Source organism: Hypanus sabinus, unplaced genomic scaffold (assembly GCF_030144855.1).
Source record: "Hypanus sabinus isolate sHypSab1 unplaced genomic scaffold, sHypSab1.hap1 scaffold_1018, whole genome shotgun sequence".
Classification (NCBI taxonomy): domain Eukaryota; kingdom Metazoa; phylum Chordata; class Chondrichthyes; order Myliobatiformes; family Dasyatidae; genus Hypanus; species Hypanus sabinus.
In genome coordinates, this window is record NW_026779070.1 from 1 (window position 1) to 19,072 (window position 19,072).

The 19,072-nt window shown below is 46.8% G+C and overlaps 1 protein-coding gene across 3 annotated transcripts in view; it reads left to right on the forward strand.

Moving 5' to 3' along the window:
- The first annotated feature begins 6 nt into the window (after positions 1-6).
- LOC132386130 (oxidized low-density lipoprotein receptor 1-like) overlaps positions 7-19,072 on the forward strand; it is a 65,470-nt gene continuing 46,404 nt past the window's right edge. Inside the window, exons 1-4 of one of the 3 annotated variants that reach the window (XM_059958425.1) lie at positions 7-928; positions 10,874-10,968; positions 12,098-12,208; positions 15,211-15,330. In XM_059958425.1, coding sequence (XP_059814408.1) covers positions 10,881-10,968; positions 12,098-12,208; positions 15,211-15,330 — 319 coding nt within the window. In that variant the 5' untranslated portion in view covers positions 7-928; positions 10,874-10,880. The remainder of the gene's footprint in view (positions 929-10,873; positions 10,969-12,097; positions 12,209-15,210; positions 15,331-19,072) is intronic. The other 2 variants (XM_059958424.1, XM_059958426.1) reach the window with 2 other exon arrangements.

The window sequence follows — 19,072 nt, forward strand, 5'->3', positions numbered from 1 at the left end:
CCTCCTTGCAGAATAGGAGCCGTCCACAACCACTCTTTGCATTCTGTGGGCAAGCCAGGTCTGGATCTACAATGTTCCCCTGTATCACATGCCTCCTTAGTTTCTCAATAAGCCATGCATGGAGTACTTTATCAAATCCCTTGCCGAAATCCTTATACAGCACGTCTACTGTTCTTCCTCCATCAACGTGTTTAGCCACATCCTCAAAAAATTCAATCAGGCTCGTACGGCACTAGCTGCCCTTGACAAAGCCATTCTGACTGTTCCTAAGCATATCATAACTCTCAAAATTTCCATAAATCTTGCCTCTCAGGATCTTCTCTATCAACCTACCCACAAGAGAGGTAAGACGCACTGGTTTATAAATTTTATAAATTTTCGGTCAATCTCTACTACCTTTCTTGAATAAAGGAATAACATCAGCAACCCTCTAATCCGCCGGAACCTCTCTTAATATTTACATGCTGAAACTTTTCAGTCTGCTGCAAGTAATCACGACTATCACCAAGATCCTTTTCATAGTAAACCTTTTCCGTAGTAAATACAGAAGCAAAGTATTTATTAAATACCTCTGCTATTTCATCCGGTTCACTCGTTAGATCCTTCCTGTTAGCCTTCTAGTCTTCGAAATCTATAACATTATCTAACTCTCGGAACCAGTCCTAAGCTTTTCTTTTCTTCTTGACAGAGATTGGTCTCTCTCCGATCACTTCCGATCGAGACTAGCAGACTCTTGGGAATAATATCAGGAGATGAACAGGAACCGGTGACAATATCGAATAAATGTCAATGAGTTGCATGCCAACGTTGAATCCAGGATAACCGTGACTTCCCCTCTGGAACTCCCGCAGACCACCTGCCTCAAGAATGCTTAGACGTTCAAAAAGAACTTCTCTATCCCGGAAAGCGAATTATTCTGCCAACTGAGGTAAAATCCCCCATCACCCGCTCCTAATGCTGACAGGGGGGGGGGGTGATAGAGATAGAGAGAGAGAGAGGGAGAGAGAGAGAGAGAGAGAGGGACAGAGAGAGAGAGAGAGAGAGAGAGAGAGAGACAGAGAGAGAGACAGAGAACGAGAGCGAGAAAGAGAGAGAGAGAGAGAGAGAGAGAGAGAGAGAGAGAGAGAGAGAGAGAGAGAGAGAGAGAGAGAGAGAGAGAGAGAGAGAGAGAGAGAGAGAGAGAGAGAGAGAGAGGGGGAGAGAGAGAGAGATATAACCTTAACAATAAAAATAACCGGTATCTGACCCCGGAAGTGTGTGATGGATCGGTGTGGAGGGAGATTCACTCTGTGCCTGACCCCGCAAGTGCGTGATGGGACGGTGCGGAGGGTGATACCCTGTGTGTCTGACCACGGGAGTGTGCGATAGGACGGTGTGGAGGGAGATTCACTCTGTGGCTGACCCCACAAGTGTGTGATGGGACAGTGCGGAGGGAGATTCACTCTGTGTCTGACCCCGGGAGTGTGTGATAGGACGGTGTGGAGGGAGATCCACTCTGCGTCTGACCCCGCAAGTGCGTGATGGGACGGGGCGGAGGGTGATTTACTCTGTGTCTGTCTACTCTTGGAGTGTGTAATAAGACTGTGTAGAGCGAGTTTCACACAGCATCTGACTCCAGGAGTGTGTGATGGGACTGTGTGGATGGGGTTTCACTCTGTGTCTGACCCCGGGAGTGTGTGATGGGACGGTGGTAGAGGAATAATCACTCTGTGTCTGACCCCGGGGAGAGTGTGATGGGACGGTGTAGAGGAATAATGACTCTGTGTCTGACCCCGGGAGTGTGTGATGGGACGGTGTAGAGGAATAATCACTCTGTGTCTGACCCCGGGAGAGTGTGATGGGACGGTGTAGAGGAATAATCACTCTGTGTCTGACCCCGGGAGTGTGTGATGGGACGGTGTAGAGGAATAATCACTCTGTGTCTGACCCCGGGAGAGTGTGATGGGACGGTGTAGAGGAATAATCACTCTGTGTCTGACCCTTCTAGTGTTCGTTGGATGGTCCAGGATTATAGCTCTCTCTCTCTCTCTCTCTCTCTCTCTCTCTCTCTCTCTCTCTCTCTCTCTCTCTCTCTCTCTCTCTTCTCTCTCTCTCTCTCTCTCTCTCTCTCTCTCTCTCTCTCTCTCTCTCTCTCTCTCTCTCTTCTCTTTCGCTCTTTCCAGCCACTCATTTTCTTTCTACCCCCAGCTGTCCACGTGTCTCGTAGACGCTTCCTCTCTCCCTTTCTACGCGGACTCGCTTCTTTTTTTACTCTGATGCCACTATCTCACCCAGCCTCCCAACACCCTCTCGGATCATGTACTTTCCCACGCCATCAATGGTTATCTGATCCTGGAATTGTGTGTTGGGAAGGTTTGGATGAGGCTTCACTCTTCAGGTGACACTGGAATTTTTGTGATAAGACGGTGTGGAGGGAAATTCAGTGCGTTTCTGACACAAGGAATGTGTTATGGGATTGTGTGGAGGGACATTCACTCTATGTCTGACCCCGGGAGTGTGAGATGGGAGGTGTGGAGGGAGATTCACTCTGTGTCTGACCCCGGGAGTGTGTGATGGGACGGTGTGGAGGGAGATTCACTCTGAGTCTGACCCCTGCATTGTGTGATGGGACGGTGTGGAGGGAGATTCACTCGGTGTCTGACCCCTGGAGTGTGTTTTGCGGATGGTGTGGAGGGAGATTCACTCTGTGTCTGACCCCGGGAGTGTGCTTTGGGATGGTGTGGAGGGAGATTCACTCTGTATCTGACCCCTGCATTGTGTGATGGGACGGTGTGGAGGGAGATTCACTCTGTGTCTGACCCCTGCATTGTGTGATGGGACGGTGTGGAGGGAGATTCACTCTGTGTCTGACCCCTGCATTGTGTGATGGGACAGTGTGGAGGGTGTTTTCTGGAATATCCAGGGGTTATTGTTCTGTCTGTCTCTCTCTTGTTGACTTCTCGCCCCCACAGACACACTCTGACTACCCCAAACTCTCTATTTATCTCCCACCCTTTCCCTCTCTTTCTTTCTACGGGTACCTGTATTCATTGGCTCTGCCGCCGCTATTTCACACACCTTCTACCCTCCGCACATACTGTACTTTCCCTATGCCCATATCCTTCTGCTAGATGAACTCCCTCTGCTAAACTTCCATATTTACGTCGCCCCCGCTCCCTCTTTCCTCCTTCACTGTGTCACAGGCAATCGTGGGATCATTCAGGGAGTGATTAGGTCTAGTATTACACCTCGCCCCTTCCACTGGATATCTACCACCAGGATCTGAGCACAGGCCGGTCGTGTGTTTCCACACCACTTGCATCAGTATCTAAATCTGAACACCCTTTCTCTGGCCTCTTCTCTCCTCCCCTTCCTTGCTCTTCTCGCACACAGCACACACACACACAGAACATCTCAGAGAGGCACATTCACTTCGAGACTGCGGGAATGCCACAAAGTTGGGTGTTAGTGAGTGGGAAGAACAGAGGAGGGAGAAGGTTGTGCATTTTTCAGTCCACAGGTGAGTGTGATGCGATGGTGAACGAGTTACTTTACATTCCTAACCCCACGAGTGTGTTGGGATAATATCTAATGAGCTACGCTGGTTATCTGACTCTGGAACTGTGTGGCAGGACGGTTTGGAGAAAACTTCTCTCTTTGGCTGACACCAGGAGGGAGGAATCACTCTGTGTCGGACCCTGAGAGTGTGTGATCGGACTGTGTGGAGGATGATTCACCCTGTCTCTGACAACGGGACTGCATGTTAGGATGGTGTGGAGGGAGATTCACCCTGTGTCTGACGCAGGGAGTGTGTGATGAGACAGTGCGGAGAGAGATTTTCTCTGTGTCTGACCCCTGTACTGTGTGATGGGACGGTATGGAAGGAGATTCTCTCTGTGTCTTAGCCTCATCGTGTTTGTTCGGGCGATGCAGTGGTTATTGTTCTGTCTCTCTTTTTCTTTCTCGCTCACTCGACCCCCACATACGCACACTCTGTCTACCCCCAACTCTCTATGCCTCTCGCACACTCTCACACTCTGCTTCTGTCCCTTTCTACGCTGACTTTCTTCATTTTTTCTCTGTCGCCTCGATTTCACACACTCGCTCTAACCCCTCTCACCTCCTTTAAGTTTCCTCCCCTCCTGCTCTCCGTCTGCGTGATGGACTCCATCCGCTAAACGCATCCATCAACGTCGGCCCTACAGCTCCCTACTCCCCGCCCCCTCTCTATTACCGGCAATTCTGGGAAATATGAGGGAGAAATGACGTCCAGCATTCCACCTCGCCCGTTCCACTGGATATCTATCATCATGATCTGAGTTTGTTCACAGCTCTGTATGCACAGTCCGGTCGTGTGGGTCCACACAACTTGCGTCTGTATCTGCAATCTTAACACTCTTTCTCTCGCCCCCTCTCTCCTCCCCTTCCTTGCTCTTCCCGCAGCGCGCACACACACTCTCACACCACACACACACACACACACACACACACACACACACACACACACACACACACACACACACACACACACACACACACACACTCACACTCACACATCACTTCTTTGAAAGCCACATTCACTTCGTAAGTGCAAACAAGCTGAATGTAATCAGCAGGTCAAGCATCATCAGTTGAAACGAGTAGTCAACATTTCGGGCCGAGACACTTCGTAACCTGCAAATAAACACTCCCAAGTATCCTGCCATTTACTTTGTACTCTGCCTTGGAGTTTGTCCTTCCAAAGTGTACCACCTCACACTTCTCCGGGTTGAACTCCATCTGCCACTTCTCAGCCCAATTCTGCGTCCTATCAATGTCTCTCTGCAATCTTCGACAATCCTCAACATTATTCACAACACCACCAAACTTTGTGTCGTCTGTAAACTTGCCAACCCACAATTCTACCCCCCCCCCCATCTAGGTCGTTCAAGAATAAAACAAAAGGCCGAGGTCACAGAACTGGTCCTTGAGGGACACCACTACTCACAATCCTCCAATCTGAATGTACTCCCTCCACCACGACCCTCTGCTTTCTGCAGGCAAGCCAATTCTGAATCCACCTGGTCTAACCTCCCTGGATCCCATCCCTTCTGAATTTTTGAATATGCCTACCGTGCGGAACCTTGTCAAATGCCTAACTAAAATTCATGTAGGTCACATCCGCTGAACTACCCTCATCTATGTGCCTGTTCACTTCCTCAAAAAAAATCTCTGTCAGGTCAAACTGTTTCTGGTCAAACCATGATTCCCTAAGTTCCCATAGATTGTATCTCTAAGAATATTTTCCAACAGCTTTCCCACCACAGACGTAAGGCTCACTCGTCTATAATTACCCGGACTATCCTTACTACCTTTCTTGAACAAAGGGACAACATTCGTCTCCCTCCAATCCTCCGGTTTCATTCCCGTGGAGAACGAGGACATCAAGATCCTATCCAGAGGCTCAGAAATCTCCTCCCTCGCCTAGTGGAGCAGCCTGGGGAATATTCCGTCAGGCCCCGGGGTCTTATCAGCCCTAATGTATTTTGACAACTCCAACACATCTTCTCCCTGAATATAAACAGGCTCCAGAACATCAACCTCACTCATATTGACCACACCGTCATAAAGTCCCCTCTCTTTGGTGAATACCGTAGAGAACTATTCATTAAGGACCTCGCGCACTTCCACAGCCTTCAGACACATTATCCTACGTTAATCTCTAATCGGCCATACTTTAACTTCTGTCATCCTTTTGTTCTTCACATAATTGTAGAATGTCTTGTGGATTTCCTTTACCCTGCTCGCCATGACCTTCTCAATCCTCCTTCTTGCTCTCCTCAGCCGCTTTAGCTTCTTTCTTGATACCCTATATTCCTCAATAGACCCATCTGATCCTTGCTTCATAGACATCATGTATGCTGTCTTCTTCCACCCGACTAGATTTTCCACTTCTCTCGTCACCCATGGTTCCTTCACCCTTCCATTCTTTATCTTCCTCACCGGGACATATTTAACCCTACCTTCCTGCAAGAGATCACTAAACATCGACCACATGTCCATAGTACATTTTCCTGTAAAAAGAAAATCATCCCAATTCACCCGCAATTCATAATCTCCCCTTCCCCAATTAAAATTGTTCCTGTCCTCTCAGATTCTATGCTTTCCCATAATAATTTTAAAGGCCACGAGCGGTGGTCACTGTCCCCAAATGCTCACCCACTGAGAGATCTGTGCCCTGACCCGGTTCGTTATCGAATACTAGATCTAGTATGGCATCCCCCAGTCGGCCTGTCAACATATTGTGACAGAAATCCGACCTGGACGCACTTTAATAACTCTGCCCTTTCTACACCATTGGAACGAATCAGGTGCTAATCAAAATTAGGGAAGTTAAACTCATCCATGATAACAAACTACTCAAAACGCTGGTGGAACACAGCAGGCCAGGCAGCATCTATAAGGAGAAGCACTATTGACGTTCCGGGCCGCGTCCCTTCGTCAGGACTAACTGAAAGGAAAGTTACTAAAGATTTGAAAGTAGTGGGGGGAAGTGGAAATGCGAAAATGATAGACTGTAATAGCGGGTCTGTGTCAAAATAGTTGAAAGGTTGAAGGGCCGAAGGAATTATAGATAAGGAGCAGCAAGAGAGGGTCCAATTGAACTCCCGTCGAAGAGAAGATTTAAACTTCTTCAGTGTGAGCATCACCGGCAGAGGCTTCGCAGTAGTGAATTTAAAGAGCAAACACGAGGAAATCTGCAGATGCTGGAAATTCAAAAAACACACACACTATGCTGGTGGAGCACATCAGGCCTGTCTGCATCTTTCAGGAGAAGCGCTGTCGACGTTTCGGGCCGAGACTAACTGAAAGGAAAGAAAGTAAGGGTTTTGAAAGTAGTGGGGGGAGGGGGAAATCGATCCCTTTCTCGCTGCTCCCCATCTATAATTCCTTCGGCCCTTCAACTTTTCGATCATATTTTGACACAGACCCGCTATTACAGCCTATCATGTCGAATCTCCCACATCCAGGCCGTTAATAAAAATCACTAGTAATAGAGGTCCCTGAACCAATCCTTATGGGACACCACTAGTCACAGCCATCTAATCCAAATGTACTCTCTCTACCACACCCTCTGCTCCTTACAGTCCTCCCAATTCTAATTTCAACTGACCGAACTTCCCCGGTCCAATGTCATCTGACTTTCTGAATAAACCGACTGTGCGGATTGTCAAATGTTTCACCAAAATCCATGTAGATTACATCCACTGCACAACCCTCGTCTATATACCTCGTCGTCTCCTCAAAGACTTCTATCAGGCTTGTTTGGCACGATCTGCCCTCCGCAAAGCCATGCTCACTGTTCCTGATCAGACCAATGCTTTCTAAATGTCCATAGATCCAATCTCTAAGAATTTTTTGCAACAGCTTTCCCACCACAGATGTGGTGCTCACTGGTCTATAATTACCTGGACTATCCCTGCTAAATTTTTGAACAAGAGGACAGCATTCAACTCCCTCCCATCCTCCGGTACCATTCCCAAGCACTACGGGGACTGAATGATCCTAGACAGACGCTCAACAATCTCTTCTCTCGTCTCGCGGTGCACCCTGGGGAATATTCTGTCAGGCTCTGGGGACCTATCGGTCCTAATGAACTTTAACAACTCCAACACCTCCTCACCCTTATTATCAACCTGCTCCAGAACATCAACCTCACATATTGTCCTTACCGCAAATCAAGTGCCCTCTCATTGGTCAATACCGAAGAACAGTATTAATTGAGGACCTTGCTCACTTCCACAGCGTCCAGTCACACCTTCCCTCTTTTATCTCTAATCGGTCCTACCTTCACTACAGCCATCCTTTTGTTCTTCACATAATTGAGAAATGCCTTGGGGTTTTTCTTTGCCCTACTCGCCAAGGCTTTCTCATGTCCCTTCATGGCCTACTCAGCACCTTCTTCAGCTCTTTTCCTCCTATCGTATATTCCACAATAGACCCATCTGATCCGTGATTCCTAAACATCATGTATGCTTCTTCCACCTGACAAGATTTTCGACCTCGAAAGTGAATAATCGTCCCTTCACCCTACCATACTTTATCTTCCTCACCAGGACAAATTTATCCCTAACATCCTGCAAGAGATCAGTAAACATCGACCACATGTGCATAGCACATTTCCCTGCAAAAACATCATCTCAATTCACACCCGCAAGTTCCAACCTCATAACCTTTTAATTCGCCCTTCCTCAATTAAAAAATGTTCCTGTCCTCTTTGATTCTATCATTTTCCATGACATTGCTAAATGCCAGGGAGCGGTGATCACTGTCCTCCAGATGACCTGACCAGATTCCTAACGTAATACTAGACCTAGTATGGCATTCCCCCCTAGTCGGCCTGTCAACATACTGTGACAGGAATCCTTCCTGGACACATGTAAAAAACTTTGGCCCGCCTAATCCATTGAATCTATTCATCTGCCAATCAATATTAGGGAAGTTAAAGTCACCCAAGATAAAAACCTGCTTTTTTGCATCTTTCCAAAATCTGCATTCCAGTCTACTCCACGGTATCTCTACTGCTTAACAAAGTGCCGACAGAATACTCCCAAAAGAGTAACTGCTCCCTTCCTGTTCCTGACTTCCACGCATACTGAATCAAAAGAGGATCCTGCGACGATACCCACCCTTTTGTAGCTGTAATTGTATCCCTGACTAGTAATGCTATCCCTCCTCCCCTTCCTTCCCTATCTTTTTAAAGCACTGAAATCCAGGAATATTGAGAATCCATTCCTACCCTGGTCCAAGCCAAGTCTCCGTAATGGCCTCTACACATAATTCCATGTATGTATCCAAGCTCTCAGTTCATCACCTTTGTTCCTGATGCTTCTTGCATTGATGTACAGGCACTTTAGTCCTTCTACCTTACTACCTTTACACCATTTATTCTGCTACTCTTTCCTCAAATACTCTCGATATGTTAGATCTGGCTTTACTCCATGCACTTCTTCCACTGCTCTATCGCTCCGGCTCCCTTGTCCCTTGCACCAACTCCTCAGCTACGCATTCAACTGCCATCTCCTCCAATTTTTTACCATCACTATCACGTAGCATGGGCCACAATCCGGAGAAAGCCACTGTTGATCTTCAGCCTAGTTCCTGAAACTCGCACTTCAGCACCTCATCCCTCTTCCTGCCTGTGTCGTTGGTACCACATGTATCACGACTTCTGGTTGCTTTATCTCTCGTATCAGGATGTCATGCACCCGGTCGGATTCATCCCGGAGCCTGGAACCCGAGAGGCAACCAACCATGCGGGTGTCCTTCTCACGTCCACAAAATCTCTTGTCTGCTCCCCTGACTATAGAGTCTCCAATGACGACAGCTCTCCTCCTCTCCGTCCCATCCTTCTGCACCACAGGGTCAGACTGAGTGCTGGAGACCCTGCCACCGTGGCTCACCCCTGGTCGTTCGTCCACACAGACAGTATCCATGTGGTATATATATTCCTCAGGGAAAGGTTACAAGTCTGCTCTGCACTCTCTGTCTAGTCAGCGTCTCTTTATCCCTCTGACTGTTAAGCAACGAACTGCTTGAGCTTCCCCTCAATTAATTTAGAACCATAGAACCACAGAACATTGCAGCACAGTAACAGGTCTTTTGGCCCTTCTTGGCAGCCCCATACCATTTATCTGCCTAGTCCCAGTGCCCTGCACCTGCATCATATCCCTCCATACCCCTCTCATCCATGTACCTGTTCAAGATGTTCTTAAGTGTTAAAAGTGAGCCCGCATTCACCACTTCATCGGGCAGCTCATTCCACACTCCCACCATTCTCTGTATGAAGAATACCCCCTAATATTCCCTTTAAACTTTTTCCCCTTAACCCTTTACATATGTCCTCTTTTCATTTTCTCCCGCAGTCACAGTGGAAAAAGCCTGCTCGCATTTCCTCTATCTATCTTCATTAAAATATTATATAGCACTATCAAATCTCCCCAAATTCTTCTACGTTCCGGGGAATAAAGCCCTAACCTATGGAACCTCTCTCTGTAACTCAGATACTCATGTCGGCAACATCCTTGTAAACCTCTGCACTCTTTCAACCTTATTAACATCCTTCTTGTAATTTGGTGACAGAAACTGCACGCAATACTCCAAATTCGCCTCACCAAAGCCTTATACAACCTCATCATAACATTCCAACGTTTATACTCAATACTTTGATTTACAAAGGCCAATAAACCAAAAGCTCTCTTTACTGCCTGATCTACCTGTGACGCCACTTTAAGGAATTTTGTATCTTTATTCCCAGATCCCATTGTTCTACTGCAGTCCTCAGTGCCCTACCATATATCCTGTATCTTCTACCTTGGTTTATCATTCCAAATTACAATACCTCACACTTGTCTGCGTTAAACTCCATCTGTCATATTTCAGCCCAATTTCCCAGCTGATCCAAATTGCTCTGCAAGCTTAGAAAAACTTCCTCTCTGTTCTCTACTCCTCCAATCGTCGGATCATCAACAAATATGCTGATCCATTTTACCTCATTATCATCCAGACCACTGATATAGGCGAACAATAACAATGGAACCAGCACTGATACCTATGGCACACCACTAGCCAATGGCCTCCACTCGGAGAAGCAATCCTCCACTACCACTTTATTTGATTGAGCCAATGTCTAATCCAAACAAATGAATTTTCCTAGCTAACCACCCATGCGGGTCCTTGTCAAAGGCCTTACTGAAGTCCATTCTTTCTGAATCCCTCTCCGCGGCACCTCACCTCTCCCTCCCCTGCTCTCGATCCTCTCTTTATCAGCTGTTCAGCTCGTGTTTGTTGGCGTCGGTCTGACTCCCTTGTCAAAACCGGCTTCCTCTAACAATGGTTGCTTCTCCTTCCTGAGCTCAGAGATGCAGAGAATCCTCGACAGGATGGACGACAGCGAGACCCACATGAATAAGAAGCCCAGAATAACTGGCTCACGGGCTCCTTCCCGAGGTGAGTGGGGCAGTAAGACGGAGAGAGGGAGTTTCAATCTGAGATTGCCTCCCAGACCGTGTGATGGACACTGTGGATGGAAACTGCATCTGCATTTGACCCCGGTGGTTTGTGATGGCACAGTGGGGAGGGAACATCAATCTCTGCTTGAGCCCAGGACTGTGAGTCGCTGCAGCGGGAGATTCACTCTGTGCTTGACGCCGGGAGTGTGTGATGGAACAGTCTTGTGATCCCCGGTGTGCGCGCAGGGTCGATGATGAGAAAGCCTCAGCCAATTTGAACCTGACTGTTTTGCTCCCAGCTGAACCTGATGTATCGTACGCGGAGCCTAAATCCTAGACCCTCTCTGTGCCCCAGGTCCGTAGAGATGGAGGTCAGTTTCATCGTTGTTGCCTTGACTGTGGTCATGTAATTTGTCCATTCCTGTCGATAAAACCACAGGGCAAACTAACAGTTGACACTAACGATTCGCTGTTTGAGAATATGTCCGAGGGTACTCGCAGGAGTGATGACTAGGAGGGAGCAGTGTGAGAGGGTGAGAGGGCGTCTGCTCTCTAACTATCTCCCAGCATCTCTCTATTCCTTCTCCCTCATTATCTATTACCTCTCTCACTGCTCACTTTCTCAATCCGCTCCCCTCTGTCACCCTCCCCCGGTCTCTCACTCTCGCTCTCCCTTCTGCACTCTTCCCCGCACTTTCTCATTCCGTTTGTCTCTTCCACCCTCCCTCTCCCACATTTATCCTCCCTACACTTTCTACTCACTCACCCTTCTATCTTGCCTCTCAATCCATTCTCCCCGCTGACTACCTCACTCGCTTCTTTATCCTTCTTTTCTCCCACTTTATCGGCTCACTCTCCCCATCTCTCCTTGTTCTCGTTTCCCCATTCTCTTGCATTTTCCATCCCATCGACTCTCTTCGATCACCCCTCTCTCAACCATACCATTTCACCCTCTCTGTCGTTGAACTGCCTGTCTCGCTTCCCTCTCTTGCCTCTCTCCCTTCATCCCTCTCGTATTCCGCCAACCCTCTCTCCCCCTTTTCTGTACTCTCTTCCTTTCCCTCTGCACCTCACTGTCTGCGATTTTCTACCGCGCTCTCTCATCCTTGTCTATCTCTCTGTCGCAGACCATCAGACCTCCACCTACACCGAGCTGAACATTCTCGCAGAACATCAGACCTCCACCTACACCGAGCTGAACATTCGGAAAGGCGAACGCCTCACCAATACACACGCAGGTCAGTAATGCAACAACGACATCAGTCCAGATGGTTCTCATGTCCTACTCCCAAAGGCCCTATTGTGTGAGGCATTCTTCTCCACCAATTCCCTGGCAGCTCGTTCCACAGACTGACCACCATCTGGGTAACAAACGGTTGTCAATCGGCTCACCAGTTGAATCTTTTTCCCCTGTCTCCTTACAGCTGTGCGCTCAGGTCCTGTTTTGCCCAAGTCCAGGTGAAATAATTGCGTCCATTCACTCTGTCTGTGCCCCTCGTAGCTTTATATACCCCTTAAAGATCATCCCTGCGCTACAAGGAATAAAGTCGCAATCAACCCATCCTTTTTCCCTAACTCAGTCCCTGAATTCCTGGCAACGACTTCGAAAATCTCCCCGTGCACTCATTTCCAGTTCGATAGCTTCTTTCCTGGAACATGGAAGAGTGTCAGGGAAGTGATGTCTGAAGTGAAAATTAGGAATGAGAAGGTGTTCAGGAAGATCTGGAAGGTCTGAGGTGGAGAAATCTCTATACCAGATGGAATGCACCCTCGGGTTCGGAAGTGAAGTAGCTGGACAGTTTACAGAGGCATTGACAATGATCTTTCAAAATTTTATAGATGCTGGAATTGTCCCGAATGACTGGAAAAGTGAATCTGCTATTTAGCGACGGTGACGCTGCAGAAAAGGAAACCATAGGCCTTTTAGACTGACATTGTTATAGATGATATTACAGAATACCTGGAGGCAAATGATACGATAGAGTTGACGTGGATAGGCTTTTTATTGAGAGTAGGGAAGATTCAAACAAGAGGACATGATTTGAGAGTCAAGGGGCAAAAGCGTAGGGGTAACAGGAGGGGGAAGTTATTTAATCAGAGAGTGGTTGCTGTGTGGATCGTGCTTCCAGTAGAACTGGTAGAGGCAGGTTCGATATTGTCATTAAAAATGGATAGGTATATTGACAGGAAAGGAATGGAGGATTATGGGCTGAGTGCAAGTCGGTGGGAAGAGGTGAGAGTAAGCTTTCGGCACGGACTAGAAGGGCCCAGATGGCCTGTTTCCGTGCTATAAATATTATATGGTTATATGGCTACAGGTAAAAGCCAGCATGGTTTCCTGATCGGAAAATCCTGCCTGAATATCCTACTGCAATTTTTTGAAGAAACTACAAGCAGGGTAGTCCAAGGAAATGCAGTAAACATCGTGAGCTTCGATTGTCTGAAGGCCTTTGGCAAAGTGCCGCTCATGAGGCTGCTTAGGAAGAAATGAACCCATAAACGTACAGGGCACATACTAGCGTGTGTGGAGCATTGACGGATCGGCAGGAAAGACAGAATGGGAATAAAGGGATGTCAATGATTTCCCGATGACACAAATATGGGTGGGGGAGCGAGTAGTGTTGAGGAAGCAGAGAGCCTGTAAAAAGACTTAAATAGTATAAGGGAATGGGCAACGAAGTGGCAAATAAAAGACAATGTTGGAAAGTGTACGTTCATGCATTTTGGTGGAAGAAATTAACGGGCAGACTATGATTTAGAAGGGGAGGGGAGTTCAGAATACAGAGATACCAAGGAACTTGGGAGTCTTTGTGGATACCCTAAAGCTTAACCTCCAGGTTGAGTCGATGGTCAAGAAGGCGAATTCTATGTTGGCATTCATTTCTAGAGGTGTCGAATATTAGAGCAGAGATGTGATTTTGAGGCCCTATAAGGCACTCGTGAGATTACACTTGGAGTATTGTTTGCAGATTTGGGCTCTTTATTTTATAAAAGGTGTACTGGAATTGGGGATGGTGCAGAGAAGATTCACGAGAATGATCCCACGAATTAAAAGTTACCGTCCGCTGAACGTCTGGCAACTCTTGGGCTGTACTCCCTGGAGTTCATGAGAATGAGCGGCGAATTCATAAAAAACATTCCGAAATTTAAAAGGCCAGAACAGATGAAATATGGCAAAATTATTTGCCATGTTAGCGGAGTCTGGAACAAGAGGGCAAAGTCAGGATTGAAGGACGTCATTTAGAACTGAAATGCAGAGAAATTACTTTAGTCAGAGGGTGGAAAATCTGCCGTATTTGTTGCCATAAACGGCTGCGGATGCCACGTCTCTGGGTGACTCTCTTAGAGAGATAGAGATAGAGCTTAGCCAAGATATCAAAGGGTATGGGGAGAAGGAAGGGAGTTGAGGATTGCTGGAAAAATTGGATCAGCTCATGATTGAATGGCGGAGAATATTCGACGTACAAAATGGCTTACTTCTGTCTTATGGTCTTATAAATTTAGCAGCCATTTTCATTCAGGTCAATCATTCACGTCACACACAAAATAAAAACGAACACCAATCAAACTTGAGAGTCGTCTTTGTAAAAATATGTTGAGATTTGTTTAACTTGAGACTCTGGTACTGTAAACCACTAGGTTACCTACCGCTCTTCCTCTTGCAAGAAGCCAGGGAAGAAAGGAACACAATCGAGCGCGAAAATCCCCACAACATGTTAAGCCTCACAAGCCCGTCATATTTCCAATGTATAAAAAAAGATCAGAGGTTGCAAACAATAATAAAACGACGACTAAAATAATAAAACCGTATCCCTCTCTCTCTCTCACCAATTGACCCTCGCCCCTTCTGGCCCTCTCTGTCCCTCTGCCACATTTTTCTCCCCTCACTCTACCTCTCTCTCTCTCTCTCTGACTCTTTCGATAACGCTCTCACACTTCTCATTGCCACTTCACTCATAACCTCAGTCCCTCTTTTCCATTCCCACTGCCTGTCGAATTTCTGTCTTCCTTCTGCCTCCCCATTCTCTCCCATTTTCCCGTCCGGCGCCTTCATCTCTCACCGTGTTTCCGCTCTCCATCCGTCACTCTCGCTGCTGCTCATTCTCCACGTCTTTCTACACTCACTTCCTCATCTCCCTCATATTTTCTCCCAGTCTCTCACTCCGCCCCACCCCATTCTCTACCTGTTTATAGCCCTTCTATTTGTTTCTCTCTCACATTCTCTTCCATTCTCTTCCAGATGGTCTGGACCCCACCTACTCTCAGTTGAACCTTCGCAACAATGATCTTCTCATCGCTAAGGATGAAGATCCTCCGGTCACGTCGAGTGCAGGGGAAAAGCCAGTGACTGCTCAGGCAGGTCAGAGTTCACATTGATGACGCTATTCTGAAGGGGTCACGTGCTATACGCACAACTGTACAAATACTAATACATCTGCATCGTCCATTTCTCTGGCAGCTCCTTCCACAGACAGAGTACCGACTGATTAAAAAAATAAATGTCACTGTGGTCCGCAGTTAAATCATTTCTGCGATCACCTCAGAACAGTGCGCTCCGACACTCGAATCTGCATGTCCATAGAAAATGACTCTGCGCATTCACCTTGTCTTGCCCTACGTGGTTATATAAACCTCTGTCAGTCACCCATGAACTCCAAGGTATAAAATCCTAACCTGGCTGACTTATCTCCATAGCTCAGTCCCTCGAGTCTCGGCAGTATCCCCGTAAAGCACCCACTGCAATTGTTGCTGCTCAGTGGCATTTCACCTGGAGCAGTTGGACAAAGCCTGAACACTTTTATCCAAGATCGGCCTACCCTACATCCTGTACAACTACTAAATGACCTCTCGACTCCTGTACTCAGTGCCTTGATTGATAAAGATGCAATCTTTACTGCCCTATCTATCCTTGACCTCAGTTTCTGGGAACAGTTTCCTGTAGCCCGGGGTCCATCTATTCTATAGCACTCTAACTCTTCACTGTGAATGTCCCACTGTGGCATGTCTTCCTCAAATACTGCAGCACGCAGTTATCCGAAATAAATTGTATTTGCTGCTGCTCGGCCCAGTTTCCCAGCAAATCGAGATCCAACTGTAAAAGATAACCGTCTTCACTGCTTACAACGTCATCTGCAAGCTTATCGTCCACGGCTTGTATAATAAGTTACAAATAGTCGATATAGTTGACAAAGATCCCGAGTCCCACCAACGACCTTCTGATAAACACCGCTAGGGAGCGGCCTGCAGTCTGAGAAACGAACTTCGACACTTAACCTTTGCTCCGACCGCCTAGCCAATAGTATGTCCAGTCATCCATCCCTCATTGCTTCGTTGCTTCTCCGTCTCTCCCGGTGTACCTTTCTCCCAACATCCAGTGCGATATACAATCCGGGAACTTGTTAATCAGCGTATATTATCTCTGCCAATGCGCACGCCAGTCAGTCAAATTTCGCTGTGCCCCTACCATTCTACAGAGAAACCCACTAATTGGAAAAGTTAAATGCCTTATTGAATTGCCTATTCTCATGAACCGCCTTGGTTCATCACTCAAAATATAGAAACATTACTCTACTACCATGAAGTGATCGGTATCCCTGGATGCAAATGGCTCCACTCCTGTCTGTGACGTATGTAAATGACCCGGAAGGCAATTTAGTTGAGTGGTTTGGTACTTATAACACGTTTGACTTCAAACTTGGGGGTTCAAAGGTCAGTGCGTTATGATGCAGCTTTATCAAAATTTCTGCTTAGGCTGCATCCGGCGTATTGCATACAGTTCTGGTCACCACATTATTGGGAGGATTAGAAGGCCTTCGACATCCTCCTAAGATGCTGAACGGGAGATCCGACAGAGGTTTCTAAGATCACAAGAGGCATAGACTGAGTAGACCAACAGCTCCTTTCACCAAAGCTGAAATGTCTAATACCAGAGGGAATGCATTGTGGTCAACATTGTAGGCCAGCTTCTGTACTCCGCTGGGTGGTCTCTGTTCTAGATCTGGAAATAATAAAATAATTCACTAACTCTATGAGACAGGACATTAAACACACAAAGCCTAGTTGAATATCCAGATTTCCATCCAAGTCTTTGCCACAAAAAGCAGAATTAGTGGGGCGGATCTGTGCACTACACTGGGAGTCACGGACTTCCACACAGCGTCCGCCGTCTGAGGTCTGTGCAGAGTCATCTCAGGGCCCAAATTCCCAGTTCATTATGAATCCAGTCACGCAAACTTGTGAACGAATCTCAAATGAAAAGGTCGTTGTTAACTGCCCATAAGTCCATAAGACAAAGGAGTAGAAGTCGGCCATTCGGCCCTTCTAGTCATCTCCGCCATTTCATCGTGAGCTGATCCAATCTCCCCTTTCGTCCTATTTCCCGCCTTCTCACCATAACCATCGATGCACTGACTACTCAGATACCTATCAATCTCTGCCTTAAATACACCCAATAACTTGGGCTCCACTGCCGCCCGTGGCAACAAATTCCTTAGATTCACCAGCCTCGGGCTAATTTTATTTCTTTTTTTCGCATCTCTGTTCTGAAGGGGCGCCCTGCGATCCTCAATTCATGCCCTCTCGTACTAGACTCCCCCACCATGGGAAACAATTTTGCCGCATCCACTCTGTCCATGCCTTTCAGCATTCGAAATGTTTCTATGAGGTTCCCCCCCCCCATTCTTCTAAACTCCAAGGAGCACAGTCCAGGAGCGGTCAAATGTTTCTCCTATGTTAACCCTCTCATTCCCGGAATCATTCTACAGAATCTTCTCTGAATCCTTTCAAAGGTCAGCACATCCTTTCTTAAATAATGAGCCCAAAACTGCACGCAGTACTCCAAGTGAGGTCTTACCAGTGCCTTATAGAGCCTCAACATCACATCCCTGCTCCGATACTATATTCCTCTCGAAATAAATGCCAACATTGCATTCGTTTTCTTCACCACCGACTCCACCTGGAGGTTAATCTGGAATTTAAGGGTATCCTGCATGAGCGCTCCCAAGTCCCGTTGCAACTCAGTACTTTGAATTCTCTCCCCATTGAAATAATAGCCTGCCCGTTTATTTGTTTCTACTAAGGTGCATGATCGTACTCTTTCCGACTTTGTAATTCATTTGCCACTTCGTTGCCCATTCCCCCAATCTATCCAAGGCTCCCTGCAGACTCTCTGTTTACTCAGCACTACCGTGTCCTCCACCAATCTTTGTATCATCAGCAAACTTAGCCACAAAGCCATCTATTCCATAATCCAAATCGTTGATATACAACGTAAAAAGAAGCGGCCACAACTCAGAGCCCTGTGGAACACCACTGGTAACCGGCAGCCAACCAGAATGGGATCTCTTTCTTTCCACTCTCTTTTTCCTGCCAAATGAACAACTCTCTATCCAAGTAGATATAACTTTATCAAGTCTCCCCTCATTCTTCTGCGCTCCAGAGAATAAAGTCCTAACTCATTCAACCTCTCTCTGTAACTCAGTTTCTCAAGTCCCATCAACATCCTTGTAATCCTTCTCTGCAATCTTTCAACCTTATTAATTCCTTCCTGTAATTAGGTGACCAAAACAGCACACAACACTCTAAATGCGTCCTCACCAATGTCTCTTACAACCTCCCCATAACATTCCAACTCTTATACTCAATACTTTCATTTATAAATGCCAATGTGCCAAAAGCTCTTTTTACGACCCGATCTACCTGTGACTACGCTTTTAGGGAATTATTGTAACTGTATTCCCAGATTAGTCTGTTCTACTGCACTCCTCAATGACCGACCATTTACCTTGTATATTCGACCTTGGTTTGTCCTTCCAAAGTGCAATACCTCACACTTGTCCGTATTAAACTCCATCTGCCATTTTTCAGCCCATTTTTCCAGCTTTTCCAATTCCCTCTGCAAGGTTTGAAAATCTGTTTCACTGTCCAGTACACCTCCAAACGTTGTATCATCAGCAAATTTGCTGATCGAATTTACCACATTATCATCCAGATCATTGATATAGATGACAAATTACAATGGACACAGCAGTGATCCCTGTGACATACCACTAGTCACAGGCCTCCACTCAGAGAAATAATCCTCGCTTTTTAGATTTTTTTTT